At 46.7% G+C, this 26,208-nt stretch overlaps 1 protein-coding gene across 1 annotated transcript in view; it reads right to left on the reverse strand.

The window, feature by feature from the left end:
* The window catches only part of TRIO (trio Rho guanine nucleotide exchange factor), a 305,380-nt gene that overhangs the window by 178,533 nt on the left and 100,639 nt on the right, over positions 1 to 26,208 (reverse strand). The window contains exons 2-7 of the mRNA XM_054715266.1: positions 22,858 to 22,932; positions 15,417 to 15,531; positions 8,274 to 8,466; positions 4,913 to 5,425; positions 2,835 to 2,957; positions 617 to 808 (exon numbers count right to left, since the gene is read on the reverse strand). Of these exons, the coding sequence (XP_054571241.1) occupies positions 617 to 808; positions 2,835 to 2,957; positions 4,913 to 5,425; positions 8,274 to 8,466; positions 15,417 to 15,531; positions 22,858 to 22,932 (1,211 nt within the window). The remainder of the gene's footprint in view (positions 1 to 616; positions 809 to 2,834; positions 2,958 to 4,912; positions 5,426 to 8,273; positions 8,467 to 15,416; positions 15,532 to 22,857; positions 22,933 to 26,208) is intronic.

The raw sequence follows: 26,208 nt of genomic DNA on the forward strand, positions 1-26,208 counted from the left end.
CAAGTGGAGGGCTGGTGCTGGGAGCTGTGGCCTACATCCTGTGACCATGCGTGGGAGGTCGAGCAGCCCAGCCTGACATCGGCGTCTGGCTAGAACTGCCTATAGTTTGTCACTTGTTGTTTTGGGAGGAAAGCAAAGCCCTGATGTTTAAGCCTGATAGCCATGTGGCTTTCTGCTACCTGCTGCCACAGCACCCTAATTAGAATAGCCAGGCATTCTGCTACCTGCTGCCACAGCACCCTAATTAGAATCTTGCAGTGATAACGGCGAGGAGGGGGAAGAAGAGGAGGAGGAGAGGGAGGAGAGGGGTAAAGAACAGCGGCTACCACTTGCTAGTACCCACTGTATACCAGGCACTCTGCAGGGCACCTAATATGAATTATCTCATTTACACGATAAAACTCCTCTCAAGTCGACTTTTATTTCCACTTTACAATGAGAAACTAAGGAACGGGAGGTTAAACCACCTGCCTCAGGTTGCACAGCAAGGGGTAAGCCAGCTGACCGTCTGCAGAGCTCCGGTGATTAGGTGCCACACAAAGCCCCCAAGGATCTGGCCGCAGGGGGGAGGTACCGGGGAGGCGGCGTTCGGCCCCACCTCGGGACGGGCACTGACCTTCTCAGCCTTCTGGTGGAAAATGGAGGACATGTCCAGCAGGGTGCTGCGCTCGTCCAGCGCCGCGGCGAACGCCTTCCACTCCTGCTCCAGCTGGTTGGCGATCTGCTTGATCTGCTGAGAGGCGTAGTGGCCGGACTCCACCAAGCGATTGGCCACCGACATGATCCGGTTTATGTTGACATACACGTTCTGAGGAAGGGGCAGAGAGAGAGGGCTCCTCAGGGGAAGGCAAACAGGAGGCTTCCTTTAAAACACACGGACAGCATTTCCTGAAACAAGGCCTGTTCACTTAAAGGTGGTATTAACGGCAGGCACCTGGTGTAGAATGGTATGCCTATTTGCTGTCTGGATTTCCGTGGGCTCTGAGTGTTGCTTTCCGTTTCTGTTTGTAAGACTGCAAAATTACAAATCAACGGGCTGAAAGGCATCTTGTTAGGCCAGAGCAATCAAAAGCACAAGTGTGTGCACACAAATACTCTATTACTCACTTCCTGGCTCCTGGTCCTGACAAGGGTCCAGATGGCAAGCCGCCTGACGAGCAGTCACCCAGAACGGCAGGACCCCAACCGTTCAGCTTCCAACTAGGACCCAGAAACCACTAAATATGTCCGTAGCCACCCAAGGCTATTTGTGTGAAAACAAGCTCTCCTTTCTCCATAAGCCCAAGTCATCTTTTTTGTGCCAACTGAAAATATTCTGTAAATGGATGCACTTTCTCCAAGGAATATGAATTGGGGCACAGAACAATGCTTTGTTCAAGTTTTAAATCAGCCTTTCTAGTCCGCTGAGATTCCTATCTGCAGGTCCACCAGTGTCCTGCAGAAACAAGGGAGCGAGGCTTCAAAAAACTGCACTTTTTGCAAAACAAGTTTTCGCTCCGGTATTTCCCTTTCTGCCTCCGATCTTCTTTGAGGTCCCATTACAGCCAAGGCTGGGGCGGGGATGAACACCTTCCACTAAGCCCAGGCCGTAGGATTCACATATTTATGATACTTTGTGATGCATCAGAACACTGTGCTCTCTACAGTCCCCCAAAATCACAGACACAACTTCAGCTCCTCCAAATCTTGCCCCTACATCTTATTACCTTCCCTGTCCAAACTCCTCTACGTTTTTCTCCCCTCCCCACACTGGTCCTGTGGGCCAGTCTCCCACGGCCTGGCACCCAGACCTCTGCAAGAGCCTCAGGGTTGTACGTCACCTGCAGCCCCCCCCAAGAAAGCGTATCCACTTGTCTGTTCCTCCCCTGTACAGTCTTTCACTCATTTCTGACCCAAACCTAACTAGGAGGAGTCGCCTATGCCTGGGCTCAGCGAGCCACATACTGCATGCAGCCTCTGAGGTACTTTCCTGGGCTGCGTGTGCAAGCTAGAATCAGCTAACAGAGGGGGGTTGACAGTGGCAGGGAGGGAGGACACTTTGTGAGCTTGTGACAGCCAGTCAAGGCCATGGTCAGCAGGGAACTGGCCTCCCTGGCGCCTGCGGCATTAACGCTTATAACTAGCGTCCTTTAAGCCAAAAGCAGTGCCTCCCTCTAGTGCCAGGGAGGCACTGCTTTTGGCTTAAAGAGTGAGCACTGCATATGCATGCTCTCTCTCTAGTGCCAGGTGATGACATTTGCTCATTTTTGCTTTCTCTGTCCCCTTAAAGGGGAACGGTTCAAGCAATGCCCTCTGTGAGAATCCTGACGAGAGCTGTCCATGTGGACGGCTCTGCTTGGGACCCCCTGTGGGTACTCATTGCCCCTCGAGCCCATTACAGTTTCCTGCATCACTTTTATGTCCTTAAACAGACTGTGCTCACAGAGTACTGGTCTGCACAGGGTACCTTCTCCACATCCCCATTACTTCCGGTGCAGGTAAGGGAACACCCAGCAGCCTGCAGTGGCACCCAGCAGCCTGCAGCTCCCAAGGGGCGGAGCACAGGAATGGGCATCAAAACCATCCATGGTGAATTGGCCACGTAGCTGGTACAAGTTTCACTGGTTGGTTTTTTTCCTTGTTTTCATTTTTGTTTGTTGAAAACTGAAAACAAGCTACTTAGACACTGCTAGCACTGAGAACTCCCCACACTTGGAGGCCAACTGCTACCATCACATCAGAAACTCTGAAGGCCCACATGGCCTCCTGGCTGCGTGCTGGGATGTGATGTGTGTGTGTGTCCCATTCCCTAAAATCCCTTCCCTTACAGGATACAACTATCCCAACAGTCTTACCATACAGTTCATAGCAAAGTGGTTGTGCTGCGTCTGAAGCTCCATTGCGTGAGGGTGGCTGGTCCCAATCTCAGTGTAGCTGTTCAGAAACAGGCCCTTGTTGTGTGTGATCCAGTCAAACATCTACCGGAACGAAAAAGACAACCTGAATCACTCCAGGAAGAAGAAACAAACTGACACGAACCCGGGAACAGGGCCAAACGCAGAAGAGGCAACGTTCTTCCTCGATAACCTCTCAGCATTTGGGTCCAGGAGTCTTGACTTCTCAGAAGTTAGCACAGTTCTGAACCTGCAGGACCTGTAAGAAACTCTTATCTAACAGATGGTTCCTTTGACAGATGAGGAACGAAGGAGCAAAGACGTTCAAGTCCGCCAGGCTAATGACAAACTCTTATCTTTTGACTCTCAACCCAGCCCCCAAGCTATATTGAACTACTTAGTGGCCCAAACTACCCTTCAACTAAAGACCTATTAGGAATTAGGGATTTATAATGTCTAGGTGGGTTTTGGTGATAGCAATGCCAAAAACTATAAGATAATGTTCTTGAATGCAAGAAGTAAAAAAAAACAACAACAAAAAACGAAAAACAAAAAACGTGGGCAAATGCAAACAATAAAATTTACTGTGAAAATAAAAAGGATTGGGAAAAAATTTAACAAAGACATCTCTCTTAAGGTTCAATGGAGAGACTATCTGGACAAGGATGTAGATTACGTTGTTCACAAGGAAAGTATTTGAAGAAAAACTAGAGGCCCGGTGCACGACATTCGTGGACTGGGATGGGAGGGGCCCCTCAGGGGATGTCCAACCAACGGCTTAGGCCCACTCCCTGCAGTCGGACATCCTTAGCGCTGCTTCGGAGGCGGGCCGCTGCACTCGCCAGCCGTCAGCCTGGCTTCTGGCTAAGTGGCACTCCCCCGGGGGAGTGCATTGACTACCAGGGGGCAGCTCCTGTGTTGAGCGTCTGCCCCCTGGTGGTCAGTGCGCATCATAGCGACCGGTCGTTCCACAGTTCGGTCAATTTGCATATTACCCTTTTATTATATAGGATAAACACCTATCAGTTAGCACTGCTACTGTGCCTTGAAGCAGAATCCGAGATGGCCACCTGTGTGTGTTTTTTTAATGATTAGAAGGAAGATTCTCCAGCGTCTTTGACAAGGCAGCACCTAAAACCTAAGTGCACTGGCAGGTATGTGAAAAGCTTACCGAAGAACAGTACTGGAGGGTCACCTTTGAAAGGTCCTTTATTTCTAATGTAGTTTTTTTTTTACTTTACAAAACATTCTCCTGTCCATGAACAACAGTCAGTGAGATCAAATGAAGAGTGGCCAATTCACCCACCCCCATGGCTGGCACCACATTCCCATAAAGAAGTGTATAGCTTTCCCCTGGCTAAGATGAGTTAGCCAATAACTGGCAAGGATTCTCGCTGAGTAGTTGGTTTATCTGGAGCACAAGAATAAGATATGAGACCATAAATTATTATTGTCTATATTTTCCAGAAACTATTAATTTTAACTCAATATTCACCCTTTTTTTAAAAAAAATAACAACAGATCTGAATGGTGTACTGTCACTGGCTTTGTATGTGTGGAAGAGCAGAAATTAGCAAATGACATACATATAGGGTGTCCCCTCAAAAATGTATGCACACACTTTGAGTAATTATAAGGCAGTGTTTATTAAAATACATTTAATTTTCAAAATTGAGCTATCAGCTGTTAAAGTGTATGTACATTTTTGGGGACACCCTGTACATAACTATTGCTTTCAATAATATAATGTTATAAAACATTCACTCTTTTAGCCGAAGGTATCATTCTTGTCTATCTTACAGGCATTCGAAACCATCAGTAATGAATAACTCGAAGTTTCTAAAATAGCACTGCACTGCACAGTGAATGACCGTGGGAAGCAGATTGAGGGGCGGTCCCGGAACTGACACTCTCCGTCTCCGGTCTCTAACCGACGCCGTGAGAGTCGCTTACCCTGCCCCAGCCCTTTCTCTAGACCAAACGATCCAGAAATCTTCCCTGTGTAGCCCCTTTTGGCATCCCTCTCCCTTCTCCTTTACCTTCTCAGCATCCTGTTCAAACAGCCGCAGCTGAAAGCACTGGTCCAGCTTCAGCTTCCGCACGTGCCACATCTGATGCAGATGCTGCCGCGTGGAGTGCAGCCGGTCCAGCATGGCGGACACCTTGGGTAAGAGGCTCTGCAGGTCCGCGTTGCCTGACCCTGAGTTCTTTTTGGGAAAGCTGTCGCTGCTCTGGATCCTCTGGAGCAGCTTCTGTCCCTCCAAGTCCAAGTCCTCGATGGGGGCCTTAATCACCTTCTTCTTCAGCTGGGAATGCTCCTCGATCATGTTCCGAGCCCCCTCCAAATCCTGAGGCAACTCCTTCTTGGCCAGGATGTCCTGAAGCTCCTCCAGCCGGGACAGCATGTGGGTGGCGTTGCTAATGTAATCTTCAAAAGCAACTCTGATTTCAATCCATTCCTCATGGTTGTACTCCAAGCAGCCATCAAACTCGGGAGTTAGCTGAGAAGGGTCAACTACTTTGGTAAGGCCTTCTAAAGAGACCATATTTGTCTTAAGGGAAAAAAAAACAGGTGTGAGAAGATGAACCAACTCTGTATGGTCTTAGCATAAAGCAGTTTAGTCACAGATCTTCAAACTTAAAGCAAGTAATCTATTTATAGAAAACATAACATACCTTGTTCTGGCCCCATAAATATAAGTAAACGAAGCACTACAGTAGAGTTGGTGAAAATAAACCCATTAGAGCAACACATGTATGTTACTTGGAGTATCTAAAATGATAGACTTATGTGTATTTCATGAGAGCGAAAGATATTAGATTTCTTTCCAAGGATGTGGACACTAAGCCACGATTTTAGGCACATTAACCAGGAAAGGTGTCAAATTGCCAAGTACAGAGCAGACGATGCAGACATTTCCCTTTTGTGAAGGCAGCCTTCCTCATCCACACCACTCCACCATCTCACTCCCGGCAGAGAGCTCTGCCCAGGCTTCCCATCCACACCACTCCACCATCTCACTCCCGGCAGAGAGCTCTGCCCAGGCTTCCCATCCACACCACTCCACCATCTCACTCCCAGCAGAGAGCTCTGCCCAGGCTTCCCATCCACACCACTCCACCATCTCACTCCCGGCAGAGAGCTCTGCCCAGGCTTCCCATCCACACCACTCCACCATCTCACTCCCAGCAGAGAGCTCTGCCCAGGCTTCCTTCTCCCCGCAGTCACGCTCACGTCCTGTTCATGGGCCTCAAAATCCCTCTGGAGCACCACCTCCCACTAAGGACACTTGTGTGGGGGCTGCTTGTTAGGGGACTGACCAGCGCTGCTCCAACCAGACCACCCTCATCATGCCCCCTTCCTAAACTCCACCTCCCGTCAGGTAACGCCTCAGAGGACATGAATGGCTTTTTAAAATGTAGAAAACATACAGGGATTAGCCAGAAAGCTGGCAGAAGCTCTTTTCACAAAGGTAAAGACAGAAGGTTTCTTCGCTTTGATAATCCACCAGATTCTGAGCAGTACAAGTGTTGTACTATGTGATACAGTTTTAGTCAATTACAACCTAAACAGGAAATCCTAACCTCACCCTACCTGTCAGACCTGCTGCAGGATTAGGTAAGAATTATGCCTCAAGGAAAGCATCAGAGGGCGGGGTGATTAAATGCAAAGACAAAGGTAAAGGAGGAAGACCTGTGGCCTAGAACCAAAAGAGGGAAGAGAGAAAGGCTGGGAGCCACACCTGTCCCCTCCAGCCTCAGAGAAACCTACACCTGCACTCTGTGCTGTTTGGCATGAGAAACCGTGAAGGCAGCCAAGCTACAAAGAGGGGCTGCTTCTGAGCAAGCACTTCTGCTGCCGTGTGACTGGCGTTCACTCCCGTCTCATCTGCCTGGACTTTTAATAACGTCCCTGGAGGCAAAGAAGTTCAATGGAAAAACCGGTATCGGTAACCTTGAAGGCCAAGGGACAGATCAAATTTCAACTAGCAAAACCTTGCGTGCATTATTTTGCCAAACCATACTTCTGCTTAAAACATGTATAAGTAAATACAACACACTTTAAATTTGACATCAAGAAAATAGTAAGACCCAATAAATTCCTCCAAAATCACTTCTAATTGTATGTGAAGATAAAGGCTTACTGGTTTCATGTTTCACCTAAATCTCTTGAACGTAGTTTCAAATCAAAACTAAATTCGGATTTCAGACCGAAAATCAGTACCAGGGAAAGAGATCTAAAAATGGAAGTAATACACGTGTGACAACACTTTGTAAAGGGTAACATGTCACAGAAGGCTTGAGGATTAATACTGGGTGATGGGTTTAATACCATTATTGCTGCCTCAAAATATGCCTTTTGGGATACTGATTTTAAGCTGGCTATTAAGAAACAATAAGCTCAGAAAGAACCGCTGACCCTTCGCCTGCTTCAGAGAGAAAAAGCTGCTTGAAGGACGAGAGCATCACCTGGCACCAGGATATAAACCATAGCTGGCGATGGGGGGGGGGGGGGGGGGGGGGGGGGGGAGTCTGGCAGAGCTGTTTGTTGGACTCTCCTCTGCGTCCTGCTGTTTCTGGGTGGCCCAGCAAGAACTCTTTACTACGTGTTTGCTCTTTCTCAGCTTCCTGTAAACTACCTGCTTTCCCTTTGACATCCCAGACCCCTGCCTCCCTCTTCTTTGTCCAGAATGGCATATAAACTGCAACTGCCCGATGCGTCTGCAGGCCTCATAGTCTCACGGCACTCCTGCATGTACATCCGGAATAAATTCTGGACATTTTCTCATAGTCTGTCTCCTGTTAATTTGATTATCAGACTAGCTGGAAAACTTAGAATGGTGGGGTAAAAATTATTTTTTGCACCCCCACACTGTTTACCTTAAAATACATGCATATAGTCACTGAACCCTAATGCTTGGTGAAAAGTTGCTAGAAGAAGCAATCTATTTAACCCAAAGTTATTATAACATATTATCAGAAAATGTTCAAATTTTATACAGAATATGTACGGCATGAATCCAGTTTCAAGCTGGCCAGACACTTTCTTCCGATAATCATCTCATGTAACTGCCTGCACCAAAGGCTTGTCAGAGCCTTGGAAACTGAAGAGGTGGTTAACGCTTTATACACTGTCTGCAAGACAGCGTCCTTACGAACCTCCCAAACCCACAGTGGGTACACGACCCACTAGGATGACACGATAAAGGAACTACCTTTGTTACTTCATGCAATAACTAGTTTCACATAGGTACATAAGACACGCAGTTCCCAACTATTAAGTAGTTTTAAAAAATCTAAACCAGCCTACAATGAGGAGGGGGAAAAAATCTGTTTTTTCCTTTTTTTCATTAAACCATAGGTATGCTTGTAGCCGGGCTGGCCACACATGGAAGTTACCTCAAATTCAAACTTAGAACTGCCAAAGTTAGTCCTCTGCTTCTGCCAAAAGTTGTCCGGCTTGATGATGAGTGCGACGTGGATGCAGCAGGGGAAGGACTCCTGCAGGATCTTCAGCAGAGGCTTGATGGAGTCCCACTTGGACCCGCGCATGTCCACGATCACCGTGAAGCCTCGCTTGCAGACTTCTTCACTAGAGAGAAAGGAAACACACGCTCAAGCCGTGCAACTCGTGCCCCTTTTTCTGGGCAGAGTCCCGCTGGGCGATGCTGACACTGAGTCCTCTCTCCTGATCTGGGGCTCCGCAGCGAAGGGGTGCCCCCTCCACCCACAGCCTGGCTGCGGGTCAGCACTGCGAGGGGGTAGGGAGAGGCATGAAAGGATATGGAATCGGTTCAGAAAGAGCTCAGGTCTTACCCGGGAACCAAATGCTCTCCCCCGTCCCGTGTCATAAAAGAACACACTCTGGCTAGGTGTGCATCAGAACAATGATGACTTGGAACAGGGTTCAACTCTGAAAACCTTTAAAACTTTATCTTGTATTCCTGGTTTCGTATCCTGTCTCCTCTTTAGGAGAAAAACCACCTTTGTGTGTTAACTGATCACACACGCTGCTGCCTAGCAACTACTGCAGCAAAGGTTCTTAGCGAGCACTGAATGGGCGACCCCTGGCAGCGCGCACAGAACCCAGGTGGAGGTGTCACCCCCCTCAACAGCAGCCCCCTGGACTCCCCAACCACAGGCGTGAAACCACCCCGCCAGCATGCTGGCAGCATCGGCGGGGGCTTTTCAATGTCCCACTTTTCCCCTTTTAACTTGTCCCAGGGCCCTGGGCTGGGGGTCCATGGCGCCCTTCTGGCGGAGTCTTCGGGGTCAATCTATTTTCACAGTAAATATCTGCCTTTCACCAGCTGCACGGACGGGTGAAGGCAATGGTGGGAACTGTGCTGGCCCTTAGCACCGAGCAGGGCAGTGCAAGGAGCCACCGTGTCCCTCCTCTCCATGCGCTCGCAGCATGACAAACCAGCCAAAGAGCCTGTCCTCTTTAGAGTGACCTTGATGAAGCAACAGAAGTGATCAATTAAATCCCAACCCGAGTACATGGTAAATATATATGGTGCACTTGTGTAATCAAGAATAAACAACAGGAGTCAGAGTCCTTACAGACGGGGAACCCTGGTCTCGTTGGTCTGTAGCACCCGTGTTACACGGCCTCCCACTGAAGAGCAGCCTTATCCTCACCGGCGCGTGGTGCACACGGTCCACGCAGGCTGCTGCTGCTGCTGCGGGCGCGGACCTGAGCCGGCGAGGCTGCCTGCGAGCTCTGCGGAAATCCACGCAAGGCCTCAGTCCACCCAGTGGGAATTTTAGGTGTTCACCCAACACGAATGTACTGGGACTATGAAAAGGTTTCTGACATTGTTTCTGCCTCGTGTAATCACCATGAGAAATTAGTCTAAATTAAAAACTCAGAAAACTAATTGCTATCATTAAGTGATGTTAAAAAGCCAAAAAATTAAGTCAAAATTAAAACCAATTTTATGCTCTCTTGCATGAGTTCACTCCTCTTCCCTCTCCCTCCCTTCCCTCCACACACACACACACACACACACACACACACACACACACACTCCTTTCCTTGACTCATACCATGCGAGTAACTGACATCCGAAGTTCACCGATGTAAAGTCCCTAAGACAACTACATCTGTATAAAAGGCTTGTCATAAAAATATTCTGAAAAAGTCTGTGGGGACAGAACCTGAGTAGGTGGCGGCTCACAGTCTGAGGAACATGGTGTTGAAAGCCATAAAGAGAAAATGGATGGACCCAGCAGCCTAGCTTACCACTCACCTGTGGAGAACTGTAGGAACGAACTCATTCATCAGTCATCTACGCCCATGACCATGAACTGGAGGGGAGTTAACACTGGGCTCACACACGCCTCAGGCTATGCTGTTAGCTCTCTGGGTCTCAAGCAGGTCCTGGGCCACAACCCAGGCACCACCAAAGGCGTCCCTCACAAATCCTAAAGGTAAGCAGGGCTTCCAGAAAGGCCTGAAAACCTCCCGAGTCACTGAAACGAAGGGTCCTGGGCCTCCCTGAACTCTAATGGAGTGAGCAGTGCAAGGTCCCATGCCATAGGCACGCCAGGGCTCCTGAGGCCCGGGCCAGGCCAGCCTGGGCAGGAGGAAGCCTGACCCGCTGGGCGTTCTGCTCCAGCTCCCGGCTCTGCTGCCCCACAGCCGGAGACTGCAGCCTCCCGGGGTGCCGACTCGTGTTATTAGCTGCCGTTTGGGAGGCTGCACTTTAAACATCAGTCGTCACCGTACCCAGACAAACTCTCTGGCAGCCTGGCTTCCTCCTCACATAGCCCCGCGCAGTGTGTACACACAACTGCAAAGTCCTCCACTTGAAAGGGGCTTAAAACGAATCCCGAATAACTCCAGGCTTACCAACAGGAACAAGCCGAAGAAGGACCCAACCAGAGGTACCCTGAGCCTGCACCCTTTATAGAAGGGTTAACCACTCCCCTTCCTCCGCAATCCAACTGTTAGCACCCAGTGACTTCCAAGAAATGGAAACTACACGGGAACTGGCTGGGAGTGCACACTCTTTCAATCCACCTGTCTTTACCAAGTTCAAAGCCAGTCACTATTAGGAAAATCGTGGCTTGCAAACCTCCCCGAACCCAGTTCTGTATGTGAGCAGCTAAGGAACGTGTGCAGTTAGCAACAGGAGATCGGCTACAGCTATTCCTCCGCTGTGAAGACGTATTAACCAGCACACTGGGAAGTGTGACTTATTCACCAGTTTGGTTGGCAGTTTTATCAAAGAACCTCATTTTATCTATGAAATACAGAAAAGTTAGATAAAACAGAGGTCCCTTCTCAACACAAGTCTCTAAAAAAGAGAAACTCTACTTTCTTTAGTTCCTAGATAAAGAAAGTCCCTTCTTGAGATACCATCTCACACCTGTCAGAATGGCTATCATCAACAAATCAACAAAGAAAAAGGAAGCCTCGTGCACCGCTGGTGGGAATGCGGACTGGTGCAGCCACTGTGGAGAACAGTATGGAGTTTCCTCCAAAAGTTAAAAATGGAACTCCCACTTCTAGGAATATATCCCAAGAAACCAGAAACACCAAATGAGAAAGGATATATGCACCCCTATGTTCAAAGCAGCACAATTTACAATAGCTAATATTTGGAAACAGCCTAAGTGTCCATCAGCAGATGAGTGGATTAAAAAACTGTGGTACATCTACACAATGGAATACTATGCTGCTATAGAAAGAAGGAACTTTTACCATTTGCAACAGCATGGTTGGAACTGGAGAGCATTATGCTAAGTGAAATAAGCCAGTTGGAGAAAGATAAATATCACATGATCTCACTCATATGTGGGATATAATGAACAACATAAACTGATGAACAAAAATGGATCCAGAGACAAGGTAACACTGAACAGACAGTCCAACCTCAGAGAGAATGCAGGGGAGGGGGGTTAGAGATCAAACAAAGGACTTGAATGCATGCATATTAGCATAACCAATGGACACAGACACTGGGGCGGTGGGGGCTTGTCCAGGGGAGGGGGGGTCAATCAGGGAAAAAGGAGACATATGTAATACTTTAAACAATTAAAAAATAAAGTCCCTTCTTATATGAAAGTTCATGAATGAATTCATTCAAAGTCTCCACATTATTTCATTAGGGACCAAAGAGAGTGGGAGTGGTTTATCCATTTAGCTGCTATAAATCATTTTAATGTTCTAGAGCATAATTCATGTAATTCAAGCAATAAGAACAATGAACACCTAGAGACGTACCAAGTCCACTGTTATTTTCATGGCTGGGCAGGAATCCCCACCACCCCAGCAACAAGTTCTGCTGCGACTTGCTTCTCCTGCACTCAATCCACGGGCAGTCGCCTTACACATGCATTCTTTGAAAATCACTCTGCTCCTCCTCTTTCTTTTAAAGGAGGGGGAGGGGAATGGAAGGTGACCCAAGTAAGAAACCTCAACTCCTCACCTCTCCCAGGTCACATTAGGTTTAACTCTGGGGGCCACGCTCTGAGAGGCACAGACCACCTAGAGACCATGCAGAAGAGAAGCGGGCTGATCTGTCTCCGAAATACATGAAGGAACGGAGGAGAGTGAATGCGAAAGATGGAAATTATTGCACTACTTACTTCTGAGGCAGCAACGGGACCTGAGGCTCTGCGCGGGGCGTGTACGTGAATCACCTTACTCAATACTTACAAGGATCCAAAGAAGTACAGATTAACATCACATTTTGTAGATCGGAAGACGGATAAAGGTAATTAGTAGCTCGTGCCAGGTCACAGTCAGTCTGACTGCCTGTGCGTTCCAGGAGGGCACATCGCGAGACTGTCTGGCTGAGGGACAGCCAGGGGCCACCTTCACATCGCAGGAGATTTCGGGAGTAACGGACAGGGGAAGAAATCGCACAGACCCTCAGGACTGCTTACACCACTCTGAGACTACAAGCAAACCCTCACGTCCCAAAGAATTCACACACCATGGCCCTGGCCGAGTTCCTCAGTGATGAGAACGTCAGCCCAGCCATCAAGGGGTTGCGGGTTCGATTCCCAGTCAAGGGCATGTACCTGGGTTGCAGATTCGATCCCCAGCCCTGGTCTAGGAGTGTGCAGGAGGCAACCAATTGATGTGTCTCCCTCACATCAGTGTTTCTCTCCCCATCCCTCCCTCCCTACTTTCCATTCTCTCAAAAATAATGGGGGGAAAATATCCAAAGGTGAGGATTAACCAAAACTAAAATAAACACTACTTGTATCATTCATTATTCAAAGTGTGTGTATACATTTCAAAAAGTAAAATGAAATTCCCACACCATTAATTTGATGATGATTTTTATCGATCCTACTGTTTGGCTAAAACAAAGCCATGCTCACCAGGGGCCACACAGTGCGTTTTGGTCAGGCAGGGTGGGACCAGGCAGGGTGGACCCAGAGGGGACTCACGGTGAAATTCTCCTCCATTATCACTTGGCAAATGCATCACTGACATGTTATTCTCACCTCTCTATTTGCTCATTAACCAACAACAAGCAAAATGGCATTTCCTGTCACTTGGAACTGTAAATACAAAAGCAAATCTAGGCATGAAATGAAGTGACTGCTCTCAGCAGCTGGAGGGTCACCCTACACACTTAAGTGTTGATGAGTGAAATAATAGAATGCTTGGGATTTGTTACAAGATATTCCAGGGGCAACATTAGAGTAAAACAAGATTAGCAAAACCTGCTAATCACTGAAGCTAGGTGGCAGGAATGTGATGTTTGCTGCGCTCTTCTGCCTGCTTTTGTGTATGCTCATAATTTTCCAATGACAAGGTTTTTTGTGTTTTTTAATGTGGGTCATCCAGGTAAATGCAAACATACCTGAATAATTTTTTTTTTTAGTATGTATACTCCTTTGTCTGCTTAGAATTCAGGCTGGGTTTCAATGTTTTCTAGATTGCACAGTGCCACATATTGAAACAGTGAAAACAGTGAGAAACCCCAAACCACCAGAACTTAATGTGAATGAAAAGTAATGTTCACATTCATAGTCAAAACAGATTTCAAAGCCAGAAAGCAAACGGCCAAAGTTACATGCAGCAATTCAATTATGTAATTTCAAAAAACCACCTGGATAATAGCAATTCAACTTGTTTTTCATTCAACTCCATGACGACTCTCATTCTGCTAAGTAAGAACTTTTTTACTTTGTCCTTTGTATTGCTCTACCTCTTTTTCCATCATCAGCACAGTACCTGGCACAGAAGAACTCAGTAAGTGGCAGCTATCAACTATATTGTTATTTAGACATGATAGTGAGTAGCATTTAATTTCTAAAACTCTTTCCAGCTCTGTGATTGCAATGGTTCAAGAGGAAAGGAAAATAGTACAAGGAAAGGGGAAACCTTTCCACATGTGCTATCCCTTCGTCACTGACAATACGAAGTGCAGTTCTCCCAGGAGGATCCCCAAACAGAAACCCAACACCTTCCTCAGCAGGTTGGACCGTCCGCTTCATCAGCCTGACAGCGAGGATGGGTTACAAGCGGGCACAGCCGTCCTCCCCGGCTGGTGCCACAAACCCTGTGCTGGGAGGATCGAGTACACTCACCCACCTTTAGGGCCCATTATCCTGCTCTTGACCATCCTTTATTGCTCTCTTATGTAACATGCTCCTTAAAGTTACTGTCTCCTTGAGCCTATGTTATGACCAACTTCTGTTCTTATTACACGTCCTAATTTAGTCTCTTCGGAAATGCCCTCCCTCTGCATGTGCCTTTCTAGAATAAAGATTTCCTTTCCTCAACACACAGCAGCCCCTTGTTCTAGGCATGGCTATATCCTGGGATGTGTTAAAGTAGTATTCCATTTTCCAAAAAGCAACCTGAACAATTAAATGGATATTAATGGGGGGGGCGGGGGGAGGATTTCTTTCACTGGTTATCAGCTAGTGCTGCAAGTAAAACCTCAATGAGAGCAGAAACAAAGACACGGGCCAACTGCTATTCATCGTTCCTTTCCGCAGGTCTGTCTGGAAAATGAAGCTTTGCCTATTCTTGGTGTTTTTCAGCATCCACACTAAAAACCTCCCTGACCACCACTAACAGTGTCCCGGATTGAATGGGGGTCCTGTCATATTAGCTGGGAAGGATTTTCAATGCCCCACAAACTTCATGCTACAAATCAACAGGATACTTGCAGGGAACCCCAGCTCGGCAGGAAGACAGCAGTGTCGTATCAGAAGCAGCCGCTACTTCCTGGCTCCCAGGACTCGGCGTCGTGGGATCAGAACCATCAACCACAACTCTTCATTTCTACCTCCGGCACCCGTCCTGACACCCCAGCCGGGGGCCTCCCAACCCCACTGTCATCACGCAAAGCACTTCACGCAAAACACGACCTCTCACTCCACGCCAGAAGTGCTGTAAGCAGGCCAGAACGGTCACCATGTGAAGTGCGGAGAAAGAACATACTTTTAAGTTTACACCTCTTGTCTGCTTGGAACTCGGGCTGGGGCTGAGCTGTTTTCTGGAGAGCTCGGTGCCACATCCTAGAACAGTGCCAACAGTGAGGAGCCCGGACCGCCAGAACTCACCTGGGGATGCAGGCCAGGTAGGAGATGAGCCTCCGGAGGTCCTCCTGTCGTATTCTGTCATGATTGCTGCGGGCCGGGAACGTGAGGATGGGCCCTCCGCGCTTATCTCTGCCACCTGAAACAAACACGGGAGCACACTGAGACACAGACAGGAGAGGACGGCACGCTGACGTGCCACGGGAGGCCACGGCGTCCCCAGCCACTCCCACAAAGCTGTTCCTCTATCAACCGCAGGGCCTGAAAGGACGGACTAACGGCTACAGTCCCTGTTTCAGCGGGCACATGGCCAGCCTAGCTCACCCCCTCCCGGGGCTCGGCAGAAAGAAACCGAGTTCTGCACACCACCTGGAAGATACTCCAGACGGCCTGCCCTTTCCTTCCAATGTGTCCTCCTTCCCTCCGTTTTGTGTTTGGAGAAAGGAAGTTTTCAGGTACAAGTGCTCATTCGCCTTGAACAACCAACACCTGTTCCCACCGCCCCTGTCCCTCTCATTCTCCTCCACATGGTCCTCTCTCCTCTCCCAGCCCTGCATTCTAAGCTCTCCCTCTGCTACGATCCAAACTGGGATTTAAGTCTTGAAAGGGAAAAAGACAGGAATGCTCTTCAAACTTCACACTGATGACTTCTATAATCTAGATCTAGGGCGTCTTCCTCTCTCAAGAGCTGCGCCCAACCCCACTGGCCAAGTTTTACCAATCTCTCACACAAAGCCACTATATATAAAAGTGGTGGGGGAGCTTTGCATGCAAGAATTATAATGCAGAACTAAATTAGTTAAGGACTTTGGAAAAATCACACCACATAAGTACAAATCTCAGGTGATGACTGGTCTTTGATAGACAGGCAGCCATATTCCTCATTAACATAGACACAATTCCAATGAAGTCTGCTGGTACCTCTGACCATTTTTGGTGAAATTGTCACATATATTTTATTACTTCCATCGGGGTTCTCAGAAAGGAAAACTGAGCCTTCCCAAGTGGATCCTCCATTTAGTTTTTCAACTCTGGGCATCTCTTCGGAAGCACAGCACAAAGATCTCAAAATTCAAGTCACGGTATCCAATTCTAAATTATTTTCTCATCTTAATTACCTACCTCAGCAGCATAGGCAAAATTAAAAAGCAAGCAAATAACAACAGAAAACCAGATTTTTTGCTTTTAAGAAGGCCAAGAAATTATCCAGCAGATGTTATTTTAAAAATACATGTTACCAATATGGGGATTTACAATTTCCTGGAATGATTAACACTGTTTCTGCACAGAAATAAAACTTAATTTTGAACACTTAAAATGATCCACGTGTAGTCACACCATCTAGAAAAGTGTTAAATTACTCATAAGCCCAGTAATTATGGTATTAAGTGGTAATAATACTAAACCATACCATTGTATGCATGGTGTCCAGAGGTTGACACACACATTCTGACTTGATCACCACAGTCACCCTGTTAAGAGTTTTATGATTGCAGTATAATTGAAGATACTGATGCTCAATGAGCTTAAATAAAGACAAAAGGACTCTGCCAGCACGCTCCAGCTGGGTCCTGCCCCCTGACAAGAACTTACCTATATAATTTTTCAAACTAATGGCTTTAGTTCCTTCTAAAGCAGTAGAAATATCAGAAGGACAACTAAACAATGAGTTCCTAGGCCTTTTTTTAATGAATAAAAAGTACTATTAACCCTGGCCAGTGTGGCTCACTTGGTTGAGCATCTTCCCACGCACCGAAAAGTCACTGGTTCAATTCCCAGGGCCCGGGTTTCGGGCTCCATCCCCAATAGGAGGCATGCAGGAGGCAGCCAGTAGATGTTTCTCTCTCTCTCTCTCCCTATCTCTCAAAATCAATAAAAACTTTTTTTTAAAAAGTGAGAAGCAATACTGTTATAATGAATAGAATGTCATTACCAAGTTATTGTCGAAAATATCAAATAGTGTTATTAGGGTAGTATCAATGACTCTAGGTTTTTGAATACCTCTTGTCTCCAATAAAAGACAGGAAACATTTCGCTATTTTAATTCCCCAACATCTTTCATTCTTTTCAAAAAGGAATCCATAACCTTAATCAAAAGTATTCCAGCTCAACACATATTACAGAAACTTGAACTTTTAAAGATACATTATGAAATTTAGATAAAAACACTCACCTGACTCTTGGTAAAGAGAATCATACCTAATATGTTTCTGGATTCCCATTCTGAATTTTTAAAATGAAACATAATGTTTGACTCGGTAGGGAGATGAAATGCCAATGACCTGTGTTCAGCTCTCCTTTCTCTGGGGTCATCATGTCTCTTAATGCAAGCAAGCCAGGCTCTACCAAAACAGAATCCAAAATCTGCCCATCAAAGAGTGTCACATGGGGAGTCAACAGGTGCGCACACTGCACACAGCCACCTGTTCACTCCAGAGTGAGAGCTCAATGAAGTGAGTGTGACGTGCTGACTGCTTCTGTTGTACTGCCTCGCCTTTCACCTACAGACATCTTCCCAGCTGGGACCACTGATGAGGAGTCCCCTGAGACGTACTGGCAAGCTCACCCTCCAAATAGGCTCCCACTCATGTCCTAAAAAAAGCTAATTTAAACCTAAACTTGAATTTCAAAGTAGAGGGAGAGAATTCAATTTGTCTTTTTCCTTTTTCCAGAATAGAGCTTCAAAAAAACTCTTTAGGGTTGTTTTAAAACTTCATAAAAAAATCACTCATGAAGTAAAAATTGCATATTCTCTATTTAAATAATTTAACATTTTCTTTTCACGTGCTAACCTCCCTGCATTGGGTGTACCTTCCAATCTGTGGTGTGTTACAGTCAGTGATGGACAGGCACCAAAATCACCCATCTGCTGACGCCTCCCATGGGGTTAAAAAAATCAACATGTTAGAATCAATGAAATGCAGCGTTAGTTCAGAGGCACATGGTCTCTGAGCCTAAAGGAGCTTGAAAGCAATCCACAGATGTCTGTTTAGATTGTATGCCCCAAAGCTCTGCTTGTTTGCCCATGTCACAGAAGGCACCCAAATGAAAATACTATTTGGGTTAGGAAGCAGAAAAGTTACAGCTTTGAAGTTCTTGTTCCTGAACTAATATATATAGTGACACTGCAGCTTATAAAAGCATCGCCTACTAGACATGCTAACATGTTGTCTGCTGTCAACCCACAGCCTCATGGTGAGGCCGGCAGGACAGATGTCAGTCCCATTTTATGGACAGGAAACTCGGCACCTTAGCTGGGACAATAAAAAGAAAAGGGCAGGAAATCCATTTCCTGCACCTACCAACGTCACAGGATGTCCACGTAGGAGAGTTTACAGTCTCGGGACCTCCCTTGTGTCTGTAATCAAACACCCAGAGCTCAAGGGGGAGTGTCTGCCTATCCAAATGCATGTTCGTCAAAAACAAGAGAAAACAAAAAGGACAGTTTTTGTTCATAATGACACTCCTTTTCAATTCTATAAAAACCGCTTCCTCTCTACTCTTCCTCTCCCCACCCTTTATTTCTGTATGGTACCTATGGCCTTCTGGTCAACTGTATAACTTACACTTTTCTGTTTATCGGTCTCCCCAACAAGAATAGAAGCCCTACGGAGGCAGGCATCTGTTCATTCCCTGATACCAGCATATACTCTCAATGCCTAGTGAGAGATGGGCACATAAAAATGGGGACTCAACAAATGTCTGCTGTATGAATGGATTCTTCTTCTACATTCCACACAAACTTAATGAAAAATACCTACCACAGGTATCAGGAAGTTAAAAATGGGAATGCCTGAACACTCCGGTAGGAAACACGATACTAAATGAACTGGGGTCTATTTTAATATTAAAGAGAAGGCTGAGAAGGTTCCACATTATAGCTACAAATGTCTGCGTGACAATTATTTCCTTAAACCCATTGATGGCTCATTTCCTTCTTGGTCTCTTGAGCCTAATGGCCCAGAATGACCAGAAACAAAATTGCCTTTTTTAAGATCCTCACTGAAAGATAAGTTTTTATTGATTTTAGAGAGAGAGGAAGGGAGAGGGAGAGAGAGGAATATCGATGTGAGAAACATCAATTGATTGCCTCCCATAGGTGCCCTGACCAGATATCAAACCCACAACTAGGTATGTTCCCCCACCGGGAATCAAACCTGCAACCTTTTGGTGTTTGGGACGACGCTTTAACCAACTGAACAACCCGGGGCAGAGTTGCTCCTTTATCTTTAAATAAATGAAGAACTCACCTTTCATCCAATGAGAACGAACTGCTCTTGGAAGGCATACTTACTGTGAGAAGTACAAGGTAAATGCCAATGAACCAACTGGATTCTGCTCTGTGTGGCCCTTATTTGGTTTTCTGGATTAGGACACCATTGAAAACTATCCCCCCCCCCCCCCCCCCGCCCCGCGGAACAGTCTACCTCATGACCGTGAAAAGCTCTGAGAAGATGTGGTTTGTAAAAGAAATTATGGCTACAATCTGTAAGTCTACTAGGTAACAACCTCTGTTAAAAGGGTGTCTACTGGGCCCCCGTCCCAGAAGCAGCCAAGGCCAACAGCTCACCAGCCTGGCACCTTCTCAGGCACGGCTCCTCCTGCCTAGTCCTGAGAGCCAGACACTGGCTTATAGACTCTTTCTAATGAACACTCTAGGACTCGAGAGTCCTGGGAAGGCCGCTGACGGCAGCGGGCCCTCCAGTCAGCCACTGGACTCAGGCTATACTAGATGCTAACAAGAACATACGAGAAGGACGGGAGATACCCCCTTGCCTTTCCATGAAACGCAGAACTCCACAAAACTGGAACAGGTACTCTCATTGCAGATCCAAACTTTAGGATAAAAATGGATGAGCATTCGGGGTCAGGTTTCTTTAAGCCCTTCTTACGGATGCCTCTTATAGTTATAAGTAGAGTCTTTTTGTTCTGTTAACTTTAAAATCCATCTGTAAACTACAAAGTCAGGAGCTCACAATACTGGCCTGCATCCATACTATGCAGTTTGTCAGTAACTGATTAGAAAACAGCAAAGGCTACTTTTAACAGTGGATTACGAGCCAAGAGTTGTTTGACTTCATTCTTTAACCATGTGTTCCCATCGCTCTAAAGCACCTTCTTGTTTTCATGAACTTCATATAATCTTCTGTTTACCTTCCAAATGCATTATGCATTAGATTCCCTTCAACAACACCATCCAACAGTGTCTGATAGGGGCTAAGAAATACTGTTCGACAGAGAGCAAGGTAAGAAGAGTAACAATAATACCACAGGAGGCTGCATCCTAAATATATACCTCTAGAGGCACACGGGGGGGAGGGGGGTGTCCTTCAGCCCAGCCTGCACCCTCTCCAATCTGGGACCCCTCAAGGGATGTCTGACTGATCGGGCCTAAACAGGCAGTCAGACATCCCTCTCATAATCCAGGACTGCTGGCTCCCAACTGCTCGCCTGCCTGCCTTCCTGATTGCCTCTAACTGCTTCTGCCTGCCAGCCTGATCACCCCCTAACCACTCCCCTGCCAGCCTGATTGCCCCTAACTGCCATCCCCTGCAGGCCTGGTCACCCCTAACTGCTGTCCCCTGTAGGCCTGGTCACCCCTAACTGCCCTCCCCTGCAGGCCTGGTACCCCCTAACTGCTCTCCCCTGCAGGACTGGGTCCCCCCCATCTGCCCTTCCCTGCATGCCTGGTCACCCGCAACTTCCCTCCTCTGCCAGGCTGGTCCCTCCCAACTGCCCTCCCCTGCTGGCCATCTTGTGTCCACATGGGGGCAGGATCTTTGACCACATGGAGGCAGCCATCTTGTGTGTGGGAGTGATGGTCAATCTGAATATTACTCTTGTATTAGATAGGATAGAGGCCTGGTGCATGGGTGAGGGCCGGCTGGTTTGCCCTGAAGGGTGTCCTGGATCAGGGTAGGGGTTCCCTTGGAGCATGGGGCGGCCTGAGCGAGGGGCCTGTGGTGGTTTGCATGCCGGCCACGCCCCCTGGCGACCCAAGCAGAGGCCCTGGTATCTGGGGTTTATTTATCTTCTACAATTGAAACTTTGTAGCCTGGAGCGGAGCCAAGCCTTCTGCTTGCTCCATGGCAGCAGCCATTTCTGTTGGGCTTTTATGTATCTTCTATAATTGAAACTTTGTAGCCTTAAGCGGAGACCTGGGCTAGCCATGGTGTGCGGAAAGCTTGGCTTCCTCCATTGCCAGGGGCAATCCTAGCCTCCTGCTCTTTCCGTGGCTGCCACCATTTCTGTTTGGATTTATTTACCTTTTATAATTGAAACTTTGTAGCCTTGAGTGGAGGCCTAGGCTGGCAAGGGCAGGCTGAAAGCTTGGCTTCCTCCATTGCCTGGGAAACCCAAGCCTCCCTCCTGCTCTCTGTGGCTGAAGCCATCTTGGTTGGGCTTATTTGCATATTTGCTGCTGATTGGCTTGTGGGTGTGGCTTGTGGGCGTGGCTTATGGGTGTAGTGGAGTGGTGGTTAATTTGCATATTATTCTTTTATTAGGTAGGATTCCCATGGGCCAAAAGGACACACAAACCATGTAAAAGCAGCTAGCAAGGTTATAAATTCAAAATAAAATGTGTTTGAGAGGAGACATCAGGTAGCATGGCATGCCTGTTTGAGAAAGGTGAACGGTTATTGAGGGAAACGTATCTAGGAAGACTGTCTAAATGCATGTGACCATCTACAGGTTCACCTCCTCGTAAACAGAGCAGAAAAATCTTGCAAACCTTTGTTTTGTAACAAGTAAACTGGTGCCAAAAAGATGGAATACCCAATGGCTGAAAAGCCCTAAAGCTGATCCTCTATGTGCAGAGGGGAGGGCAGTCAAGTGCCCCAAAGTCTGGAGGACTGTTGCAGACTGTCACCACACTACAGGAGGGTCAGAAGCCCCACAGATGGCTTTACAGTTCTACAGGCAAATGGAGGACCCCGCTGGTAAAGACCACCGGAGCTTTCACGGTCCATGGCAAGGGTTCTACAAACTCCAGGACCAGAGGCCAAGGGGAGAGCGGCCATGGACACATGGGCATCCTTACCTCCCCAAAGAGGAGGCAACAGGTAGCCACAAAGTACAAGAAACCAAGGTAAAAAAAAATCAGGATGCGTCCATATATGGTCACATTCCCACCACTTTTGTGGAGATGACAAACTTTTAAAAAAATCAGTTGTTTTACCTAGTTGATCGGGGCAAAAGAGCCAAATGTTTGTGGAATGACAGACACAAACATTTCAATCACCAGTGTTATCTGACTTATGATGTGCCTGCCAGAAGGAAGAAGATGTTTGGGCACTAATATCTCAGGACAATGCTACAAGAATAAAGCACCTAGAAATCTACTGAAATACAAATGCTCCTGGGGGTGTGGCAGGTGAGCTAGTTCAGTGTCTGAGGCTTTGTCTGATACTGTGTCAGAAACAGTCAGAGAATCCATAAAGCAGATGATAAAGTTAGACTTTACCTGAAAGGTATGCAACTTTTTCCTTTAAAATTGGCAGGACATCCATAGCTTTCATTTCATCGTTTTTTCGAAACCCTGAAATAAAGAAGAAGAAAGTAAAATTACTAGGTTGCTTGAGTGACATTTAACTTTTTTAACCATTCTATCCAATTCCAGCTTTCTTTACACCATTAAATCAACTCTAGAAATATCATCATTCAAAAACACTTGAATTCTCTGATCACAGAGTTAGCTTCTATTTTAATGCCAAGCAATGATTTGCCCACAGACGCAGAGGCGAAAGTACCAAGCAGGCTCTTAGCCATTACTAACCACGAAAATCTGGTCCCAAAAATCAGTCCACAACATTTCAAAAATCTTCATTTTAATCTTGTAGATTCATGTAAATACTGGCAAATAACACGGCTACACTGTTTTCTAAAAACTGCTGTTTTGGCACACTAAATCCTCTAGGGGGAGCCCAATGCCTCATCTATCAGACTTGAGTCACCAACAGTGGCAGGGAGGAGAGAAGGGATTATAAATAGCTGGGGACTGGCCTCAGCTCCCTGTGGGCTCTGCCCTCCCTGGCTTTCTGGGTCATGCTCCCCTGGAGGAATGTCACTGGCTCGTGGGGTAAGATGGCCCAGTGCCATCTGCTTCAGAGGGTGGCCAGGGCCCTTTTCTCAGTGCAAACCAGCTTTCCCACACCCCTGTCTCTTAGACGGCCAAGTGGAAATCTTGTGGAGGAGAAGCATGCGGCAGGCAAGTTGGGCCAAGCCAACATCCATCTAAGCAGAAGGAATTCTTGCAGCCCAAACATGTCCAGTCCAGCTCCCCAGGGTGAATGCCCACATGGAAGTTTGAGGTCAAAATGCTCATACTCATAATAACGCCTCAGGATATTTCTCTTGGAGGTCTCTAACAGAGGCCATCTGGGTTCATCAAAACTAGCAACTATGGTGATTGGCAGAGAACTCTCTAGAAAAAAAATAAAAGACTGCTGCCCCATCCCTATTTTCCTGTACGTTTTTGCCAAAATAGTACAAGAAAAGCATTCAAAATGTAAGCTTTGGTAACACAACCAACGCCAACAAGGAAACCTGGAATTAGAAAGTAAACAAACGGAGCTTCTTCCACTTCAGGTCTGTTTGAGGGGCTCCGATTGGACCAGGCCTGCCACAAATTAAATCTCCAAAACACAACTATTTCGAGGCACTGGAGAGTGGCCAAAAGCAGGGAGAGACTCTTGGGAAAAGGAAATGACATTGGGTGCACCTCCCCTACCAGGGCTTTTAGCCAGAGGACAGGGCCCCATCTGAGCCAAATGGAGCTGCTAAAACAAGAATTAGGACCCAGCTCAGGGTGGCCTCAGCAGCTGAAAGTGAGAGGAGAAATTGTGGAAAGGAGGAAGGGGAGCCCCAAATTCAGAGCATAAACTTGGTCCAGATCTCTGGCTGTCCCCCGAGCATGTGCCAGGCAAGCTCCGAGCCTAAACTCTATGCTAAAGAGGAAAGATCTCACCAAGGTTCGAGTTGGTGCCCACTACAGAGATTGTAGCTGGAGTCCCACCAAATTAGTAGCCTGCTAAAGCAGGCAAACAAACAACAAAAGCAGCACCTTTGGGAGGAATATAACCAAGTCCAGTCCCTACAGCATTATCATTCAAAGGAGCAAAGAATGACTAAATTAATGGTGTGGTTTGATTTTTTTTTTTAGAGTAAATCTTTCCTGTCCATAGGATGTAAACAACCCAGTTTAACAGGATTAACAGTGACACTGAGAATCACCAGAGACTTTGCACAAAGAAGGCCACAAACAAATCTTGATGAGGATCCTGGGGTCCAGGAGGCTTAGTGTACTTACTACCTGGCTGGTCACGAAAAGGCTCGACAGAACTTGGACCTCCAGATCACCAGGCCATTTTGCTTTCCAACATACCACGCTTGGTGCTGGCAACCTACCAAGCTTGTAAAACAGTGACTATTTATAAAACGCAAAACAAGAGCCAAGAATTCTGCAATTTCATCCTTAAGATTCCTTCAAAACTCTTGAATGGATGCAATCTAGTCGCAGCAATTCATTGCCAGGCATTGGGTAATTCACTGAACGTGTCTGCAAGATTGATTACATCCGATTCCATTTGAGATGGACCCAGGTGGAAGGAGGGCAGATGCAAGGAAAAATTAGGCACCACCTCAGGCCTCAAGGAGCCAGGTTTATGTATACTCACAGAAAAGGCACAGGATGACACGTTCCATAAGCAGCACAGAATGCTAGGATGCCCGGGCAAATGTGGAAGCAGACCAAATCATAGAAATACTAGAAAGAATTGAGCCTTAGCTATAGATCCCAGTCTACAGGGATTTGAGCAGGATCCCCCTTCTAGTGCTACCAGATAAGACAAGGCCTGCTTCCTACCATGCCCACAGAGCCCATGCCCACAGATGCCCTGGCCAGGACACAGCACAGCCCTCGGGAGGTGCCACCACAAACTGCAGTCCTGGACTCCCACAGTCCAGAAACGGGAGCCCCGCGTGTGGGTCTGGCTCCCTCTCACACAACCCTCCACAAGGAGAATGTCCTATCCAGCGCTGGTGCCTCAAAAGAGACTGTAGGACTTCTAATACTTGCAAAGCATTCCTGACAATCCCTGCTAACTCTGAACCACACCTACTTATCACAGCCTTGATGGAGTGAATGGCGGAAGTTAGCGCTGCCATGTTTCAGGCCACCCCACAGGAAAAATAATATCATACTGATGTAAAAAGAGGTGAAGAAAACAAAATTTAACAATGAAAATCACAGCTTCCTGTGTCCTATTATAAGCCACAAGCTCATTCCCATGGAGCTTCAGTTTCTTAAAACTGCAGTTACCCATCAGCCCATCACAGTTCCTGAATTTCTCCTCTAAATAAAACTGTCTTTCTAGAGGAGGAAAGGCACAGAACCGATGGCTGAACCGATGTTGGAATGTGTTATGCTTGCATTGTGATATATGTCCATGTCCAAACACAGACTAGAACACAAATTCGAAACAGTTTTATCACCATGTTTTTGTTGAATGTGTCACAGGAAAGATGTTAATTTTATTAAAACTGTCAATTAAAACTTTTTAAACAGGAAAGAAAACAAGAGGTGGTGGAGGGAGCAGAAATATAAAACTAACCATACAAAAAAATTGAGTGTGTGGCTATTATGGTGGTCATCTAAAGCATTATTTTTTATCTCATTTCCATTTTTTTAAAAACACACCAAGAAGCAAAAGACTGAGAAAGTATGTATACATATTAAAGCCAGATTAAGTACATCATGTAACTTTCAATTAGAAGCAGGAGGAATTCAGCCATGAAATATCCTTAGATCAAAAAG

The sequence above is a fragment of the Eptesicus fuscus genome, chromosome 4 (genome assembly GCF_027574615.1).
Source record: "Eptesicus fuscus isolate TK198812 chromosome 4, DD_ASM_mEF_20220401, whole genome shotgun sequence".
NCBI lineage: Eukaryota > Metazoa > Chordata > Mammalia > Chiroptera > Vespertilionidae > Eptesicus > Eptesicus fuscus.